Source organism: Motacilla alba, chromosome 9, assembly GCF_015832195.1.
Source record: "Motacilla alba alba isolate MOTALB_02 chromosome 9, Motacilla_alba_V1.0_pri, whole genome shotgun sequence".
Classification (NCBI taxonomy): Eukaryota; Metazoa; Chordata; class Aves; order Passeriformes; family Motacillidae; genus Motacilla; species Motacilla alba.
In genome coordinates this window covers 24,354,917-24,375,454 of record NC_052024.1, presented here as the reverse complement: position 1 = coordinate 24,375,454, position 20,538 = coordinate 24,354,917, and the positions used below count along the sequence as shown (strand labels likewise).

General features: G+C 49.8%; 1 protein-coding gene across 1 annotated transcript in view; it reads left to right on the top strand.

Moving 5' to 3' along the window:
- Positions 1-16,875, top strand: part of LEKR1 (leucine, glutamate and lysine rich 1) — a 36,413-nt gene extending 19,538 nt beyond the window's left edge. The window contains exons 6-12 of the mRNA XM_038146463.1: positions 4,856-4,937; positions 6,371-6,448; positions 6,681-6,884; positions 7,918-7,999; positions 11,585-11,737; positions 12,688-12,987; positions 14,850-16,875. Coding sequence (XP_038002391.1) covers positions 4,856-4,937; positions 6,371-6,448; positions 6,681-6,884; positions 7,918-7,999; positions 11,585-11,737; positions 12,688-12,987; positions 14,850-15,173 — 1,223 coding nt within the window. The 3' untranslated portion in view covers positions 15,174-16,875. The remainder of the gene's footprint in view (positions 1-4,855; positions 4,938-6,370; positions 6,449-6,680; positions 6,885-7,917; positions 8,000-11,584; positions 11,738-12,687; positions 12,988-14,849) is intronic.
- Positions 16,876-20,538: the final 3,663 nt, after the last annotated feature.

Genomic DNA, 20,538 nt, shown 5'->3' with positions numbered 1-20,538 from the left:
GGGAATGTTAGCAATCCTCATGGAGAGGAGAGGGAATGTTAGCAATCCTCATGGAGAGGGGAATGTCAGCCCTCCTCATGGAGAGGGGATGTTAGCCCTCCTCATGGAGAGGAGAGGGGATGTTAGCCCTCCTCATGGAGAGGGAATGTTAGCCCTGCTCATGGATAGAGGAATGTCAGCCCTCCTCATGGACAGGGAATGTTAGCCCTGCTCATGGATAGAGGAATGTCAGCCCTCCTCATGGACAGGGAATGTTAGGCCTCCTCATGGAGAGGGAATGTCAGCCCTCCTCATGGAGAGGGGATGTTAGCAATCCTCATGGAGAGGGGAATGTTAGCCCTCCTCATGGAGAGGGGATGTTAGCAATCCTCATGGAGAGGGGAATGTTAGCCCTCCTCATGGAGAGGGAATGTTAGCAATCCTCATGGAGAGGGGATGTTAGCCCTCCTCATGGAGAGGAGAGGGGATGTTAGCAATCCTCATGGACAGGGGATGTTAGCCCTGCTCATGGAGAGGGAATGTTAGCCCTGCTCATGGAGAGGAGGTGTTTTCATCTCGTGGAGTGTCTGTAATGGCACTTTAAAAACCACTCTGAAGAGCTTTGAAAATGCAAAGGGGGAATATTTTCCTGAGCTGTAGGTAGGCTGCAGTTCAGGCAGCACTGTTCATGCTACAGCTGCTGTTGAAATGTATTTTTTGTGGATTGCAGCTGTGGTGGGAAGGCTGGGGAGGGTGAGAGCTGGCGAGAGCAGGGCTGCTGTTGCAGCAGAGAGAGGCAATGGCTCATGAGAGCTTTTCAGCAGCCTGAGTGCCAGGGCAGGCACAGGAACCCATGGCAAACAATCCCAGCTCCCTGCTGGGGGCTGCCACCAGGCTGCTGCACAGTGACTGAGGGAAGGGCCACACTGCTGCTAGAGGAAAAGCAGGAATCCAGCTTCTGCTGTGGAGCCAGGAGAGGAGCAGCTCCAGGGAGAGCTCAGAGCCCTGCCAGGGACTAAAGGGGCTCCAGGAGAGCTGAGAGGGACTGGGGACAAGGGAGGGACAGCACACAGGGAATGGCTCCCACTGCCAGAGGGCAGGGATGGATGGGAGACTGGGAATTGGGAATTCCTGGCTGGGATGGGATTCCCAGAGCAGCTGGGGCTGCCCCTGGATCCCTGGCAGTGCCCAAGGCCAGACTGGACACTGGGGCTGGGAGCCCCTGGGACAGTGGGAGGTGTCCCTGCATGGCAGGGGTGGCACTGGCTGGGATTTAATGTCCCTTTCAACCCAAACCATGATTCTGTATTAAAGGATGTGTCTTTATTGTGTTTTGTTTTGTCTGCTTGGCCTAAACACTGAGTGTACAAAATTATCCCCAAGGAAAGGAAGGTCAGAATCTCCATTTTTTTCCTCTTTAGTTTTTCCAGTATTTCAACCCATTGTTAATGTGTAGGAGAAGCAGGTCTGGAGGAATTGTGACATATCCCAATTAGCTTGGCTTCAAAAAGGCAGGAATACAGGCAGAAAATTCAGGCTTTAGACCCAGTCCTTTGATGCTGGAGTGTGAACTCTGGCCACGGATGAGCAAATCCAATCCTCTGAGTGCAGGAGTGCTTGTACTGTGTCACTGGGGGCGTGGGAGGGGAGCAGGCTTTGCCAAAATAACATTTTTTCCCTATTTAAGGATTTTTAAGGTCTTGGAGATTGTCATGGTTGCAGTTGTTGGTTTATTCTGTCGAGGCTGCCCTCGATTTGTGTCCCCAAAACTATTTAGAATCTGGTCCCTTTTTCTGCCTCTGCCCTGCTGGTCTCCTGCGGGTGGAAGAATGAAGCAGAGGCCATGGAGCCCAGTCTGCAGCGGTCAGCAGCATGTGCTGGGGGAGATAAACCTCAGGCACTCCTCTCCTGGCACATCCTCCCACTTCCTGGCAGCTTTGGGTGATTTGGACACTTCCTATGGCACTGCTGAGGTCTCCAGAAAGGATCTCAATCTGGAGTCCATCCCTGGGCTCCTTCCAGACTTTTGTGAGTCACAAATTGAAAGAAGGACTTTGTTGTGTAGACAAAAAAAAAAATATCTTAGAGAACACAGTAGATGAGCTATAATAAATACAAAGAATGAGTTCTGTTCTGTGCAGGGCCTTGGGGTGTTACTTCACTTCTTTGGTCTCCTTAGAAACACGTGGTGAGGCAATGTTCTCCTGCTCTGACACTGTAATTTTTCATGCATGTATTTCATTTTTCTCACTGATTGTCTGCTATGCTCTTTAAATAAATGTACTGGGAACTATCTGTGTTAAGGGTACATCTGAATTAGTGTTCTGAGAAAAATTAAATATTTTTGCCCCCTTTGGCACAGCTGATTGACCAAATTCAGGGCCCATACAAGGGGTAGTAATTAAGTAAGTTTTAAATAATTGCTACAACTTCCTATTTCCCAGAACCCAAGGGAAATCCAGCAGGAGGGGCTGGGTTCCAGTCTGCCTTGGCCAGGGATCTGTGTGCTCTCCCTTCCAATTCCTTGACCATCTTCCAGCTCTGAGCTCCCAGCGGGTTCCAGGCAGGTCCCTGGTGGCTGAGAGGGGACCCAGAGGTCTGGAGGGGACAGGAAGGTGGAGGATCCCAGCCCTCCTGGGGGGTGCCAGATGGCTTTGAGCCTCAAGCTGTGGCTGCTCCTTCCCTGGAGGTGTCCCAGGCCAGGCTGGATGGGGCTGGGAGCAGCTGGGACAGTGGGAGGTGTCCCTGCCATGGCAGGGGTGGCACTGGCTGGGATTTAATGTCCCTTCCAACCCAAACCATCCTGGGATTCTGGATTCCATCATCCATTTGAGCTGTGCTTATGAACCTCCCCATGAAATAATCTTTTTTGTGCACATGTATGAAACACTGAGCTTTTATTTAGATTGCCCCCAAAATGTCAGCAATTATATTGGATTGGCTTTTGTAGGTTTTGCAGGAAAAGCAGAAAATTACCCAGCTCTACCACGTGTGCCTCTGATCCAGCCTCACTGGGAATCTGTTAGGAATTAGCTGTGGAGCTGATGGCTTCCAGAGTGGCTGCTTACCCAATGTGCTGCTTATTATTTTTATTTTTCGCTGAAAACTTTACCAGCTGTTGCTGTTTCCAGGCAGGAGCCGGGGCACCGTGCCCTTGGATGCAAACTGGGTGGTTGAATTCCTGAAAGCCAGCTGTGGGCAGGCTCTGCTGGGTGTTTTGCACACACCAGGGGCTGCAGTGATGCAATTTGTCCGAGGAAGAGGAAACAGTCCCCAGCTTGTTCTGTTTCTCTTTCTGCGGTTCGTCAGCTCCTCGTGCACACTCAGGCTGTGCCCCTCAGCCCCTGTCCTTGTCACAGCACGGCTCACAGAAGGTTACTGGAAGGTTTGTGATGTGGTGAGGGCCGTTCTGAGTCACAAAAATAAGTAAAATTCAACAGGAGTGAAACTGAGATGGATTTGGCCCGCTGAGCCTTTGAGAGGTGGTGGTTGTTGCAGCATGAGCCCAGTCTCAGTATTACAGAGTGTGAGTTCTTTCTGTTGGCTTTGCATGTTTTGCAATAGGCTTTATTTTCATTACCAGAGAACATTTTTACATAAGGGTTTGAATACATTTTCCTCTTCTCAGCAGGTTTGCAGCACAAGTTTCCCTTTGTGTTGCCATCCTCCTCATTAGTTGCCTCATTTTTACCACGGTTTTCATCGAAATCTGCCCCCACAGCTGTGGGGCTTTCTGCTCACCAGCTCCCATTGGCTTTGGTGGGAATTCTCTCTAGAGAAGACTTGCAGAAACTATTTGTGTAATTAAATCCATCCCTTCCCTCGTGAAAAACTCGTGTCCATGCTCAGTGAGCATGAAAACTTCTGAGAACAAATGGAGTGAAAGAGGAAACAGCTTTGAGAGACCACCCAAAGTTCAGAACCAAACCAAGCATCATCCCTCTCCTTTTCCTTTATTCCAGAACTTGTGTCCACACTCCCACCCTGAGGGAGAAGAAAAAAGACCACAGTTATTAATTATTGGCAGAAATCTTTTAAAATAACACATTTTAAAAGGTCAGAAAGAGTTGTTTGGGAAAATCTTCTCCACAGCAGCCTGTGAGGATGGGCAGAGGGTTCTGCTCCTTCTGGTGTCCACCCACACTAATCTGGGCTTCATCTGTTTCCAGAGTCACGTTCCTGCTGGCAGGGCTGGCTGGCTCCCAGTGCTGTGCCTCACATCTGCTGGGCAGCTGCAGCCAAAGCTTCTCCCTTTTCTGCAGGAATTCTGACAGCCACTGCCAGGAAATGGAAGCTGGATTCTTGAGCTTTGGGAAAGTGCAGGACGTGGCTGAGGAATGCCCAGTGAGGGGACCAGCGGGGACTGCAGGTGCCCTGGTGTGTCCAGAGGGTGCTGGGCCACCACTGCTGGCCCAGAATTGGGAATTGTCACCAATTGTCACAGCTTGGAGCTCTGCTCAGCTGTGGCAGTGGCTGGTGGGAGCTGAGATGGTGTGTTCTGAAGGATGGATAACATGCAGAGGATAAGACAAGTACACCACCAGTTAATTACTGCCAGGGGTTCAGATGAAGTGAATTCCAGGTGAGTTTTGGGGCCACCCTCCTGCATCTGTTTGCTCTCAGCTTGATGTGCAAACAATCTGATTTAAAGCAAACAATCTGATTTCATGTTTCAGTGTAGTTGATGTTTTCTGGTGGGATAAAAAGCCCCAAACACACAAACAAACCCCAGCTTTTTGCTGCAAAGACACTCTGCTCGTGTGCACTGCTCTGCCTGAGGTGGGAGCGAGGAGCTGCAGGTCCCACCTGGAAACAAGCCCCTAAAGTGGATTCATTGAACATTAACAGAGACACAGCCTCGTGTTTTTGCTTTCAGATTTAACCAATCAGGTGGAGACAGCTGGCCTGCAGCTGCAGAAGGTGACGGCAGAGATGGACCACTACAAGAAGCTGTTGCTGTAAGATTCCCATTCCTTGGTTGCTTCCCACTGCACATAAAACACATAAACCACTTTTTTTTCCCCAGCAAGTACTGCCAGTCAGAGTGCTCTGAGAAGGTTTTGACCAACAGAGGAACTATTTTATCTTCACATGATTATTTCTAAGCACCTGGCTGTGGGAGCAGGGCTTCCTCCCTGCAGCAGGGATGGCTGGAACTGCAGAGCAGGGATAAGGAGCCTGATGCAGTGTCCACACAGGTCTAGGAGGCATTTTGGGAAATCCACGTAACTTCAGGACTAAAAATGTGTATATAGCCATGTTTATGTAGGAAGGAAGGAATATATAGTGATAGAGCACTGCCAGAGGGCAGGGTTAGGGGGGATGTGGTTCCCTGGGAGGGTGGACATGCCTGGCACAGGTTTTCCAGGCAGTTTGTGACTGTCCCTGGATCCCTGGCAGTGTCCAAGGCCAGGCTGGAACCACCTGGTGTATGGAAAGGGTGGGTGGAACAAGATGGGTTTTGGGGTCCCTTCCAACCCAAACCATTGCAGGATTTTCTCCCATTTCCAGAACACTCCCAGCAGGAGCCCGACACCCCAACACCACAAAACTTTACAAATTCCACAGTCAAGTGCTGAAAACCTCAGTGGGCCCTGGAGCAGCTGGGGAACATCACCTCCAGGAGAATCCAGGGGGATCCAGGAGCCAGAGGATGCTGGCAGGGCACAGGCTGTGTGTGTGAGCCAGGAGTCAGGAGCTGGCACTGCCAGGCTCACGAGCCCCCAGCAGCAGCCTGTATCCCTGGAACCTGGGCACAGGGTTTGTGCTGTTCTGCTCTGCACCTTCTGCTTTCAGTTCCTGCACTCCGGGGGTCTGACCGTGACCCAGCTGCAAATATTTGGGATGCTTAGCAACAAAGTACTTCAGTGATAATGTAAGGATTGAGTGGGAAACAAAGATGTCATGAACGCAGTTAAATAAACACTGAGGGCTTTCCAAGTGTAAATTAACATTTCAGCGTAATGTGGGCACAGTTTAAGGGAACAACATATTCTATATCTGTTTAAATGTAAATATGAACCTTAACCATGGTTATTAATTGGTGCAATGGTGACATAATGACATGAAACCTGCAAAGTTTCCAGCCCTTTTACCTACAAAATTGGGATTTGTTCCATTTTATTCATTTATTACTCAAAATTGTCATCAGTGTTGCAAGATCTCACTTCTTGTTTGTGACATTTGTGATCCAGGTCAGGCTGAGATGGCCCTGGAAGTGTAACTTCCAATTATTAACAACCATTGCTGGAGCTGACAGAACTTTCTGGTCGTGGCCTTTTACCTGAAATGGAAATGCAAGGAGGAAAATGCACCCAGAAGTGATATGCAGGCTGCTGCAGGACTGAAGGCTCGTTTCTCTGGATAATATCCTTGTTTAATGTTTTTTTAGGGTGAAGTCAACAGAACTTGATGTCTGTCAAAACGAACTGAAAAAGATCAAATATGAAAATGGAATTGCTGAGTCCAGGTGAATGCTGAAACGATATTTCGTATTTTTGAGCAATGACAGCAAACATTTTATTATTTGAATGCAGTTTTTATGCAATAAATTAAAAAAAAATCTGTCAAGTCAGTAGATTTAACTTCATAAAGAACACATGGAGTTTTGACCAATATTTTGCTTTCCAGGCATTATTATTTCAGTCTATAAATAAGAGTATAGTAACTACAACGCTGCTGTTTCTTTATTTCATCTGTAGACTTACAAAAGAGCTGAAGGAAAAGGAGGAATCCCTTCTCGTTTGCCAACAAGTCTGCAAACACTTACAGGAGGAGGTGGCTGAGAAAGAAAGGAGAGAAGAAGATCTGAAGAGAAGAACTGGGAGGTCGGAGAGTGAGCTGGAAACGCTGAAAGCTCTGCTGAGCCAGACAGAGCAGGAGGTGCTGCTGCTGAAACAGGAAAGGTAAAGGGAGCTGAGCTGGCCTCAGGTGCTCCTGGAAATTCTGGAGATTTTGGAGGCCATTGGATTGGGTTTTTAAATTATTATGGGATAGACAAAACTTGGATGAAGAGAAGAAAAGGTACTGTTAAAACAAGGAGAAGTTCTGCTTGGACTGCAGGGCTTCAGCTGGAGTTTAATTTGAGCCCCAAAGCCCCATTGCTGGGGCTGCTCAGCTGCTCTTTGTGCTCAGGGTGCAGGGAATATTCAAACTCTTGAAATGCAGAACGACTGGTGCCTCCTGGCACCTTCATCCCTGAAAACAAGCCTGTGGCTGCCAGGAGGAAAACTGGAGATGGAGATTCTGCTGCAGGCAATTAAAAAAATACGGGTTCAGGTTGGTGAGTCCAAAGCAAAGGCACTCAAGCTCGATCCCCCTCCAGGGAAAACAGCCCTCAGAAGCCCAGGGCTTTATTTTGCACATCTCAAAAGCAGTCCCAGGGACAATGGCAGCTTTGTTCCCAGCTGAGAGCCTTCAGAGCCAGACTGGACTGGTGGGAAGCTGCTCTCACACCTCCCCAAGCACCAGATCCTGTCCAACACCCTGGCTGAGGGAATACGGAGGCGTTTTTGAGGTGGACGAGTTGTTAACAACATCAATGACAGGAATTTAACCTCTCCGGGAGTCTACAAGCCCCACGTTACAAACAGTACCTTGAACAGCACAAAGTGCTCAGTGGTGCTCATTCCAAACCCATTCCAATTTTTAAATTAATGATCCTAATATTCCAAGTTCATGAAATACGAGTTCTGGGCGGAATGTTTTAAGTTTCTCTGTGTTCTTTGAAATTTGTCTTGAAAGTATCAAAGAAGTTTTAAAGTGCCATTTGAAGTGGAAGATCAAGCTCTGTATTTTCTTTAAAACATTAAATTCAGGAGGCAGGTGAGGGCGTGGTGGAGATTCCTGGGGCAAGGACGAGCAGGGCTTCATTGCAAGGCAAGGGGATTGCAGCAGGGGATTCCAGAGCCCAGGTTTACGTGGAATTTGTGTTTTTAGGGAGCTGCTGAAGAGCAGGACGGAGCAGCTGCAGGAGACACTGAGGCAGAAGGTGCAGAGTGAGGACTCCTGGAGGGACAAGGTGACTCTGGGGGCTCTGCTTTGGGGGGTTCCAATTGCACAAAGGGCACAGGAAAGCAGGGAATGATCTCCTCCAGTGTGATGGAGTCATGGAATCACACACAGCCTGGTTTGGGAGGGACTCAGCCAAAAATTCTGTCAGGAATGCACAAATCTTGCTTGCCTTTGGCCTCTGGGTGTGCTGGGGCCTCAAGCCCCTGAATTCACAGGGAAGGGTTTGTCTGGGGAGCCTCCTGCTTCCAAAAGCACATCTAATGTTTGCTGAAGGTCATGGAATCCCAGGATCCCAGCCTGGTTTGGGTTGGAGGGACCCTAAAGCCCCTCAGTGCCACCCCTGCCATGCAGGGACACCTCCCCCTGTCCCGGGTGCTCCAGCCCTGCCCAGCCTGGCCTGGGCACTGCCAGGGCTCCAGGGGCAGCCCCAGCCTGTCCATAATCTCCTTTGTCCAAGGAGTTCTCCTGCCCCTTCCAGTGGCATTTGGGAAGCTGCTTCCCACGAAAAGCTGTCACCATGTCAGCCCTGTTTGCAGCTGCAGCTTTCTCCATGAGCGCCAAAAAACCCTGAACTGAGTAAGAAATAAAAAGATATATCATCTATTGAAAAGAATAATAAATCAAATATATTCACGTGTTAAAAATAATTAAAAATGTTTACCTTAAAAAGAATAAGAAACTAAAATAAGTGTATGTATCAGTGAAGGAAAACTTAGAAGCAGAGTTGAACTGTAACTGTGACCTGTCTGATCCAAGCCCCACAGAACTGGTGACTGAAATTACTGTATTTTTTGTTTCAGTGTCTGAAAGCTTTATTTAGTCCCAGGAAAACCTGGGGACTGCTAGCAATTAGGATCAGTCACATTTCTTTGGAAACCCCTTCCCTTCCCTGCCACAGGACATAATCTGGGGAGGGGATCAGGCTGGCTCCACAATCAGAGTGTGTTCAGCCTGACATGAGAACAAAATAAAGATTGGTGGGAGGGAGAGGGAGCAGGTTCAGCTTTGGTGTCACTGCCATTAAAAGGCAGCCACAGCAAGGCCCCAAAACTCAGCTCAGCAGCCAAAGAATAATCAGCAAAGTGACAAAGGGACAACGTTGCCTTTGGTTTGTGCCACTGCAAGCACCAGAGGGTCGAGTTGTCTGTTTAAAATGCATAAATAAAAATTCAGAATAATATTTATATTTATTATATATTTTTATATCTTTATACAATATATATTATATATTAATTCCATAATATATGTTATATATAATATATAATATATAATATATAATATAATATATATAATATATTATATATGAAATTATATATTTTATGTTTATATAATAAATATATAGAATATGTTTCATTGTTTCATTTTATTTTATACAATATTATATATTATTTATATATATAATGATATATTATATATTATATATTATTTATACAAATATATATTATTTATTTGTGTTTATTATGGAAATATTTATTATTTATAATAATTCATAATAAATCTGAAATGGTTTCAATGGAACAAAAAAAAGTCACTTTCAGGAGGTAATTTAAGAAATAACTCCACTGGAACACACCCCGTTTATGGAATGCCAGGATGACTGAGTCTGCTGTGAGTGCCCTGTCCCCAGAGCCCCGAGTGCCACGTCCTGTCATTCCTGGGCACCTCCAGGTGTGGCCCTGTCCTTGCCTGAGCCACCCTTTCCGTGGAGAAACCCCTCCTGAAAAGATGGGGCACACATTTATCTTCTGGACTCTTTAAATATTAACTAACGAGGGGCCTGTGAGTGGAAATCAATTCGTGGCCAGGGCGCTCTCTTGCAGCATCAGCCTCCCCTTTATCTCCTGTTCTGGTTCTCAGCTTTAGTAATTCCAAACAGGAAATGGGGAATGTTTTGTAGGAGTGGGCTCAGGGTTATATTGCCTGTAATTGTTCAGTCTGTGGGGGCAAGGAGCCTCCAACAAGGATCTGTAATAATGGGTAGGGTTGATGAATCTGGGCATTTATGTTCAGAATCCCAAATCCCATCTAAGAACATAGAAATATTAATATTAGTAATAAATAGAAATAATTATATATAATAGAATGATAACAAAAATGATAAACTATAATATTTCATAACTATTATTATAATATAATATAATAAGTACTATAAAGAATTAATATTAATTAACATATAATATTAATGATTACTATTCTTAATATTATATAATAATAAATACAATAATTTTATTTGTACTAATTAATATAGTATTATAACAATGTAATTATTGAATATATATGAATATAATTATCGATGTAAAAGAATTATAATAGAATTATTATTATTATTATTATTATTATTATTATTATTATTATTATTATTATTATTATTATTATTATTATTATTATTTCTTTTTTAGAGTCTGCTTGGAGCATCTTACAAATACAGCAATTTTTAAGCCATAACTCAGTGGGGGATTTGCACTTCTTCCACACCCAGAATTGGGTATATTTTGCTTTAAAAAATAATGAAAATATTTCCAGTTTCTCTTTTTCCCCTAAAGACATTGGGGAGATTTATTATACTTCTGCTCATACTAATGTGTGGAATTAGATAATTGTAATTAGGCTCATCGTGGGCTTTTGTGCTTTTAATCATTGAAATAATGAGGTTTGTGTGGTGCATTTAATGTGCCCGTTGAGCTCTCAGCCTGCTGCAATTAAATCCATCAGAATCAGCTGCACAAAGGAATAGGAGCAGCCTGGGTTGGGAAGAGTGTTCTCCTGAATGCAGCCTGCAGGGATTCCTCCAGACCCCAGAATTTCCTACTGGGGAAACGATGGCTGAATTTATAATGTGGATTACTGGAGAGGCTGCAAGGACTGGGAGATCTCACCCAATATTCCAGCTGGAGAGATCTCACCCAATATTCCAGCTGGAGAGATCTCACCCAATATTCCAACTGGAGAGATCTCACCCAATATTCCAGCTGGAGAGATCTCACCCAATATTCCAGCTGGAGAGATCTCACCCAATATTCCAGCTGGAGAGATCTCACCCAATATTCCAGCTGGAGAGATCTCACCCAATATTCCAGCTGGAGAGATCTCACCCAATATTCCAGCTGGAGAGATCTCACCCAATATTCCAGCTGGAGAGATCTCACCCAATATTCCAACTGGAGAGATCTCACCCAATATTCCAGCTGGAGAGATCTCACCCAATATTCCAACTGGAGAGATCTCACCCAATATTCCAGCTGGAGGAGGGTCTGGGATGAGCTCCTTGTGACCCTCCAGGGCCTGAAGGGGCTCCAGGAGAGCTGAGAGGGGCTGGGGACAAGGGAGGGACAGGACACAGGGAATGGCTCCCAGTGCCAGGGGCAGGGCTGGATGGGAGATTGGGAATTGGGAATTCCTGGCTGGGATGGGATTCCCAGAGCAGCTGGGGCTGCCCCTGGATCCCTGGCAGTGCCCAAGGCCAGGCTGGACACTGGGGCTGGAGCCCCTGGGACAGTGGGAGGTGTCCCTGCATGGCAGGGTGGCACTGGCTGGGCTTTAGGGTCCATCCCACCTCAGTGTGACAATGCCACTGTCCCCTCTTGTCCCCCAGCTGGAGATGGACCTGGCCAAAGGGGAGGCTCGGCACAAAGAAGCCATTCTGAAAGTCAGGGAAGAGGCCAGAGTGGAGCTGGAGCTGGAGAGACAAAAACAGCAGGAAGTGATCACAAAATTCCAGAGAGAACACGAGGAGCTCCAGCAGAAGGTGTGCAATGCTCGAGGGAAAACCTGTGGCAGAAGATCACAGAAAACTGTAAAAAATGGGAATGTGAAGGAATAAAACCTCTGTGTGCCATCCTCTCTGGGTGATACAGTACTTTTTCAGTCTTAGTGTATTTAATTTTTTTTAATGGAACAAGCTGAAAATAACTATTCCAGTTCAAGTTAATTGGTGTGGAAGTTCTTCCTCATCTCGTATTTTCACCACCAAAACTCCATCTATGTCCCCAGAGTTGCTAATTATATTCAATCTGACATCACCACTGGGTAAAAGCTTGGGGCTGTTTCAGGCTATGATGAGGTGCCACAATCCCACCCATATTTTTCCCCTTCCCAAGAAAACCCAGCAGCTCCAGGGCCAGTAGAACCTGCTGGGCTGGACTGGTGCTGGCACCACAGGGAGCTGGGAGCTGCAGATCCCCCTCAAGTTTGATGAAAAAATTGAGAAATTGTTCCTTAACCTGAGTTTCCAAAAGGTTTGATACAATTCCCGAGAAAATCTGAGAAATCTGGAAAAATGAAAGGAATGTGATGAGGTTTTATTGTTATTTAAAATCTGGGAGGCTGTGATTTAGAGCTGAAAATAAGCTTGGCTTTGTTCACCTGGCAAATATTTAACCATGGCTTTTACACCCCGAGGAAACACCGACTTGCAGTAAATTTAACTTGAAGTCAAATTTCCCCCTTTTTACCTCAATGTCTCTGTTTGATCTTGAACACATTAATTAATCTCTGTGTTCTCAGTGAGTGGTGATTAATTTACAGCTCTCTGGTGTCCTCTGAGGGAATTATGTAAATTCAGAGCTTTTTTTTTCTCTCTGAGGACCTGCAAGTTTGAATTTGTTGGTTTTTTCCTCAAGTCACCATTTGTCTGCTTTTACTTCTCCATATTTAGAGGTACTGAGTGGGGATTAAGTCCTGTCTGATCTCCCCCAGATCCCAGGTTTAATATCCAGTGCCACCAAGAGCTTGAGGATGGAGATGGAAATTCTGGAGAAGAAGCTCCAAGATGCCCAAATGAAAGTGGCAGAGAAGGATGGAGACAAGGAAAAAGAAATCCAGAGCCTTAAAAGGCTCATCAGTGAGCTTGAGTTCCAGCTGACCATGGAAAAGAGCAACAATGAATCATTCCTGGACAAACTGAGGAAAGAAATTAAGCACAAGTCAGATGAACTGGAAAAATTAACCCAGGAGAAGACACAGCTGATTCACACGTTGAGTCAAGTTCAAGAGGAGGTAGGAACAGGACCCAGGAAATGCCTGGTTTATTTTTACTTGGAGACATGTGATTTCTAAAATCATTCAAAGGTCTGTGACCAGAAAATCCATTGAAATGCAAAGATTTCTCAAACAAATCCATCATCGTTTCCTAAATGCGGTACATCACAAAAAATGTGAACTTTTAATTCAGCAAATGCTTAAATTGGTGCTTCATAGGAAAGTATATTATTAAAAACTATTTTTCAGATCCTGCAAGACCTTTCTTAGTCTGTAGCCTCATGTCCCACTGCCCAAACATGAGTAAACAATGAAGAATTCCCAGTTTTTAGAGTAGAAGACACGGATATTTCTCATTCCTTGAACTGGTGCCCCAGCTGCCACCAGTGCAGCCGTGTTCCCTAACTCAGGAATGCATAAAAATGAATTAAATGCAAAGAGAAATTCAACTGATGGATATTCTGACCACAAACATTTGCTGAATGCTTGGAATATGATGGGAAGGGAGGAGAGAGCTCCTCCATGGGAAATGTGGAGTCAGGGACTGCAGATAAGATTAGGCTGGAATGTCCACAGCAGTTCAGTGGCAGGAAAAAGAATTGGTCAACAGCGAAAATAAAACTCCTCCAAGTGGATTGGTGCTGGGGTTGGCACTGATTTATTCCTTGGAAAGGTTGGGAAAGCTGTGAGTGGAATTCCAGTGAGTTGTGCCCAATCTGTGCCCAAGGATGGGGACATGGGAGAGACGGGCCTTGGCAGTGCTGGGACAGCAGGGGGACTGCGTGGCCTTCCCATGGGAGATTCCATGATTCCAGCTGTTCATTCCTGGTTCCACACCTGTTCCACACCCAGCTCCGTATCTGATTCCATTCCTGGTTCCATTCCTGGTTCCAATACCTGATTCCATTCCTGGTTCCATTCCTGGTTCCACTCCTGGTTCCACTCCTGGTTCCATGTCTGATTCTATTCCTGGTTCCATTCCTGGTTCCAATACCTGATTCCATTCCTGGTTCCATTCCTGGTTCCAATACCTGATTCCATGTCTGGTTCCACGCCTGGTTCCATGTCTGGTTCCACACCTGGCTCCATGTCTGATTCCATACCTGGTTCCACACCTGGTTCCATTCCTGGTTCCATTCCCGGTTCCATGTCTGGTTCCATGTCTGGTTCCACGCCTGGTTCCATTCCTGGTTCCACAGCTGGTTCCACACCTGGCTCCATGGCTCCTCCAGGGGGAAGCTGTGCTCTCCCCCTGCAGAGGGCTACATGGAAAAGCAGCGTTAACCCCTTGCTGTCACTGCTCCTCTGTCCATTACTGCCTTTCCTTCCCAAGAGCAGCATTCCCAGTTCTCCCAGCTGGGCAGGAGAGCAGGAACTCCTTCTGAGCACTTCCCTGGCATGTCCCACTGGCTCCCGAGGGAGCAGCAGGACAGTGCAGGGTCCCTGTCCCAGGAGAGTCCGGGTGTGATGGACAGCACATTCCCGGTGTTTGTGTGCAGAATTCCCTGCTGCAGGGACAGAGCCCCGGGAGTGTCCAGGTGTGACGGCTGGGGCATTCCCGGTGTTTCTGTGCAGAATTCCCTGCTGCAGGAACAGAGCCCCGGGAATGTCCAGGTGTGATGGGCAGCACATTCCCGGTGTTTCTGTGTAGAATTCCCTGCTGCAGGGGCGGTGTGCTGGGACGGTTCGGTGTGACGGCTGGGGCATTCCCGGTGTTTCTGTGCAGAATTCCCTGCTGCAGGGGCAGAGCCCCGGGAGTGTCCAGGTGTGATGGGCAGCACATTCCCGGTGTTTCTCTCTGTAGAATTCCCTGCTGCAGGGGCGGTGTCTGGGACGGTTCGGTGTGACGGCTGGGGCATTCCCGGTGTTTCTCGTTGCAGAATTCCCTGCTGCAGGACACGGTGCGCCGGGAGTGCGAGGAGCGCTTCGAGCTGACGGCGGCGCTGGGCCGGGCCCGGGAGCAGGTGCTGGAGCTGCGGCGGCTCAGCGGGACCCTCCCGGCCTCGCCGCGCTCGCTCCCCGCCGGGGATCTGCGCCTCTCCGGAGCCCTGGGCACCGCCAGGGCCGCCCGGGGCCCCGGCTCGGGCCGGCACGGCGGCAGCAGCGCCGGATCCCTGGATGCTCCCAAGGGAAGGGCGGCCTCGCTGAGCGAGCCCCGCGGCCGCGGCCCCGCCGGGATGAGGCACCGGCCGAGCCAGCTCTGACAGCTCCGCCTGGGAAACCGTTCCAGCCTCCGAGGGAACGCCTCCCGAACGCATCCACTGCTACAATTTAAAACCCGGTTAAATATTTGTTTATTTTTGGTGCAATAACTTTTATCCGTCCATTAATTTATTCATGGTGTAATTAGATGCTGGGCGCATTCCAAGATGGGAAAAGTAAAAAGAGTCTCTCCAAGAGGAGCACAAAGAGCAGCACAACTTCAATGAGTGGGATTGAAATCAGAAAATCCCTGGATCCCAGAAGGTTTGGGTTGGAAGGGACCTTAAAGTTCATCCCATTCCAACGTCCTGGCCCTGGGCAGGGAATAATGGCCCAGCATCACAGGATCCAGGAGGGATGGGGCTGGGAGCAGCCTGGGACAGGAACTGCAGGAGCTTTGAGGTCCCTTCCAACCCAAACCACTCTGTGATTCCATGATCCCATCATCTCAAACCTGGGCTCTTATCTCCCTGTTTGTGTCCTGGAGCAGCAGCTGCAGTCAAGGGGGAGCGTGGCCAGGGAGGAACAGCAGTAAAATAACGGGACAGGAGCGGGATCATGGCTCTGGCACGAGGGAGTGGCCAGGTCCTGGAGGCAAACCAAGTCCAGAACAAATATTTCCTTTCCCCCTGCTCCCTCCCAGAACCCGGAGCTCCTGCTGCTAAGCAATAAACAAAATATGGAAATGTCAGGGACCCTTTTTTACTGGCTTTGAAAACAATTTAATGAATCTCACCATGTCAAGGAAAGTTTACCACGTGTTTTCCATGGTGGGACGACAGGCAGAGCACAAAGTGCCACGAGGACGTGGACACCTCATTACAGCCCTGAAATTTTAGGAAATCAAACTTCCTGCAGGAAGTTCTTGTAGGAGTGGTGTCAGGGACCTTGCCCTCCAGGACTCGTGGCACGAGGCAAAGCCAAAGAAAGCTCCAGGAACAAAGCTGTCCCTGTGGATCCTGCCCTGCTGGCCGCGGGCAGCTCTCCAGCCCTTCCCTAGGAAAAACATCCCGTGGCACGGGGCTGTCCTGTCCTTCCCTGCTGGGAAGGCTCCAGATTGCCCCAGGCAGAGCCGGGGGTGGTGCCTGCTCTGGAGGGAGCTCCTGCAGCCCCCGCCCTTTCCAGAAAGGATCCGTGCCCCAGGCAGGGAAATGGGGCTCGGTGGGCTGGGGCTGCTGCTCTGTGTGAGCCCCAGGCACGTCCCTGGTGTGGCCAAAGCCCTCCTGACTGACCCTGCCAGCAGGATGCATCCCTGCTCCCAGGGCACAAAGGGACAGCACAAGAGGAGCCCTGGAATCTCACTCAGTGCCTCAGTGTGGCTCATCCTTTTCCCAGCTGAAGTTGCCCACAGTGTGATGTTCTCCACAGATGATATGATGGAGAGTCCAGCCCCCGCCTGGTCCTGCTGCTCCTTCAGCAGAAACTGGGATCAGCACGGGCCGTGCACAGCTTGCCATGGATATCACTTCATTCCCATTGGGATACCACAAACCAAAGCTGGGATGATCACTAGACCTTGCTCTGAGGTGTGTGTAGGATCTGGGATCCCGACTGTGCCTTGCAGATGGAGTTTTTCTACAAAAGAAGAAATTGGACTGCAGGAAAAAGCATCTTAGTTCCTAAGCAGTGTTAAAAGTGCATGGAAACAGAAACTGATGCCACAGATCATTAAAATGTATTAATCAGAATAAAAGCATGACTGTCTTTCTTTGTGCTGTGCATTTTCAATACCAAAATAAGAGCAGGATAATGCAACTGGGGAAAGTTCCTTTCGCAGACAACCCCCCACAGCTGCATTTTTAGTTATTTAAAACAGGCCCTCATTTCCATCATGAAAATTTGGTGTTGGTGGTTACAGGTGGTTGAGAGAGCCCTGCTGAAGGAAGAACAAACCCCAAAGAGCTGTGATGGTGTGAAACACTAATCCAGGGGTTTCATCCTCACAGCACACACAGAATTCATTGGGGTGGGGTGATGGAAAGGGCACTGCCTGAGCTTAATGCTGGGGGGATTTTCACACCAGGAATGGCATTTGTGTGGAGCATCTGGCGTCGCCCTGGGAGCTGCTCCCAGGTCGTGGCCAGCTCCCATGGATTGTTCTCCTTGGACCTCCAGGCTCTGGCGTGGGGACAGGGCTCAGTGACAGGGGACTCTGCTCCTGCCCAGTGAGCCAAGGCGGGGCACAAGTGCCACCAGACCTCTCAGGGGGATGGAGACCCTCCCACGGAGGGGGTTGGCCCTGAGGGGGTGTCTCTGAGGCCACTTTTCCAGGCCCCACCCTCCCCTCTGTTCCCTGCAGTGGGATGTGGCTGAGACCAGCAGGGCTCCGGTGCCAGGCACGGAATGAACACAGTGGGAAACGTCAGGGAAAGGGGGAATAACCCAGGGGGTGCAGATGGGAAGAAAGAGCTGGCATCTGGAAAGGAAAGTCAGTGTGAGAGAGAGGAAAATGCCCTCCCCTGGAGCGTGCAGCCAGGGAGGATCCCTGCAGTGGTGAGCCCCCGTGCTTGAGTCATTCCAAGTGGGTGGGAAATATCCATGGAAAATGTCCTGGCAGCAGCAGCCCTGCACTGCAGGAGCAGCTGAGCCCATGCCCCAAAGGGGATTTTCCATCTCCTGCTTTATGGGATGTGGAAAGTGGTTTGGTTTGGGCTGGCACCGCTCCAGGGAGCAATGCCCAGCTGGCAGTACCTGCTTGGAGCTCCGGGGAAAGAATCCTGGAAGAAATCTGGCTGGCACAGAGGAAAGGAGCCTGGAGAGCCACGGAATGCAGCAGGTTCTTCTTCCTGCTGGAGGGTCACGCTCTGTCTGGCCCAGATGCCCTTCACCGTCACCATCATCATCGTCACACACTGTGTTGAGTTGGAAGGACCTTAAATCCCATCCAGCCCCACCTCTGCCCTGGCAGGGACACCTCCCACTGTTCCAGGGGCTCCAGCCCCAGTGTCCAGCCTGGCCTGGGACACTGCCAGGGATCCAGGGCCTGCCCACGCTGCCAGGGAACAATTCCTAATTCCCAGTCTCCCATCCATGCCTGCCCTCTGGCAGTGGGAGCCATTCCCTGTGCCCTGTCCCTCCAGCCCCAGTAACACAGGCACTGCCCTCTCCTGCCAGCCCCAGTGCGGGGCAGCAGCAGCACTTCACCGGCAGCAGAAACCGGGGATGCAGCATCCCCCAGGCTGAATTTTGGGAGCTCCCTCTGCTCTGCTCCACGGCCGGTGCTGGGAACGGGCACTGGGAATTCGGGAATGGCGGGCGGGGTGGGGCTGGCTGGGGAATCGTGTCCGTGGGGAGCAGCAGCTCCTCAGGAGCCCGAGGCTGGCCCCGCTCCCTGAACGTTTCCATGAATCATTGGCTTTTATGGAAATCCGCTCCGGCGCCCTCTCCCCAGCTGTTTCCTGTGCACCGTGCTGGCTGCAGGGCTTGTTTTAACTTTCCGGGACTGAGCGGTCATTTTAATCGCCACGAAGTTCTGAACAGAGAACCACGTGTGCCTTTGGGGAAAAGGGCCCAAAAAAGGCTCCTCGGGAACAGCTGCGAGGGGCCGGGCAGGGCCGGGCTCCGAGGGTGTCACCGAGGGGCAGCAGGGCCTCGGCGGCTGCCAACCCCATCCCGTTTGCTGGTGTCTGGGTTGAGGGGCTGGTTTTGTAGGTTCCTTCTAAAAAGAACCCCAGCACCTCCTTGGAGGGTGATGGAAGCAGCAGCTGGAGCTGGACGAGGCACAAATTCACCTGCTCAAGCTGGACACAGGGAGAACTTGGCTTTCTGATCTCTGGCTGAAAGGCTGGTTCTGGAGACCAGGATTTTCTGTGGATTTTCTGTGTTCATAGAAATCCACAGAAATCCTTTCCTCTGGCTGGCTCTGGGTAAGGATGTTCCAAACCTGCTGAAGATCCATCTGACAGGGAAACAGTCCCTTGTCCATAGGACTTCCACTGGGAGAGGATCTGTGTGTGCACCTGACCCTGGAGCAACAGAGACAGGGCTGGGCAGGGCCGTGCAGGAGGGCTCTGGAACATCCCCTCTCCTGGATCTGTGGGACATCCCCTCTCCGGGATCTGTGGGACATCCCTTCCCCAGGATCTGTAGAATATTCTCTCCCTGGATCTGTGGGACATCCCCTCCCCTGGATCCCAGCACAACTCGGGGTTCATGTCACGAGCAATCAATCCAAAGCCAGTGCCTGAAATCAGAGGAGAGAGAAACACCAGGGCAGGCTCCTGGCACAGAGCAGGATGTGTGCAGGAGACGCACAAATCCCAGAAGGCAAAAGTCTCCAGGGATCCCTCTTAGCCTGATCCAGGGAAAGTTATTCTGGGACCTTAAACCTCATGATCACCACAACCCTTAGAGCAGGAGCAGGACACTCGGTGCTCGGGGTGCCCAGAGCAGCTGGGGCTGCCCCTGGATCCCTGGCAGTGCCCAAGTCCGGGTTGGACGCTGGAGCTGGGAGCACCTGGGACAGTGGGAGGTGTCCCTGCCGTGGCAGGGTGGGGCTGGACGAGCCAGTCTCACCTGGGGCTAAAGGTGGCTGAGGACACCTCGCTGCTCCCTGGCCACGCCGAGGTCGCCGCTGGCTCTGCAGAGGGCAGGAGGGCAGGGGAAGGGTGGCCGTGCTGCCTTGGTGTCCCCAGCTCTGGCATCCCTGTGTCGGCTTCGCTGCTGAAAAGCAGCCCCGGGGCCATCCTGTCCATTAGGGACGGCAGCCACAGCTCCCCGATTGGAGCCAGATTCCAGAGATAACATCCCCGCTCCTTCTTGCGGTTCCCTTGATGGCAAAGCACTACTGTGCTCTCACCCTGCCTGGCCACGGCGTTCTGAGCATCCTGGGGGAGAAAAATACGGAATTCTGGAGGGCTGCTTTGGGGCTGGGCTGGCCCAGTGCTCCCAGCACAGGGAAGCTCCCGGGGGATGCTGAGGAGGAGGAAGGAGGGTGCTCTGGGCCCTTGGAGGAGGTGTTCTATTCCCTCGGAAGGGACGGGGTGACAGCTCCAGCCTCTCCCCTCCACTCTGTCCCGTTTCAGTCACTGTCACCCTGCTGTGTCCTCAGACCAGGTGTCTCCTCAGCATGGAGGGCAAATTTTCAACCATCTCCACCTGGCAGAACAATGCTGAAAGTGTTTTCTTTTTTAGAGGTATTGAGGCGTAGAAAAGCCTTCAGGCCTCGAACAAAACCTCGGCTTCTCACTCTCTAAATCACTTTAAAACGGGACCTCAGGCATTTGAGTCTCAGCCCCTGATTGCTCCATACAAACCTGGGCTCCCCAGTCATGGGGAATTTTGGGAAGCTGCAGCAATCCCTGAACAGGGGTAGTTAAATCTGTGGGGGCTTTTCAGGAGGTTCACTTGGTTGAAGGTCATCCTGGC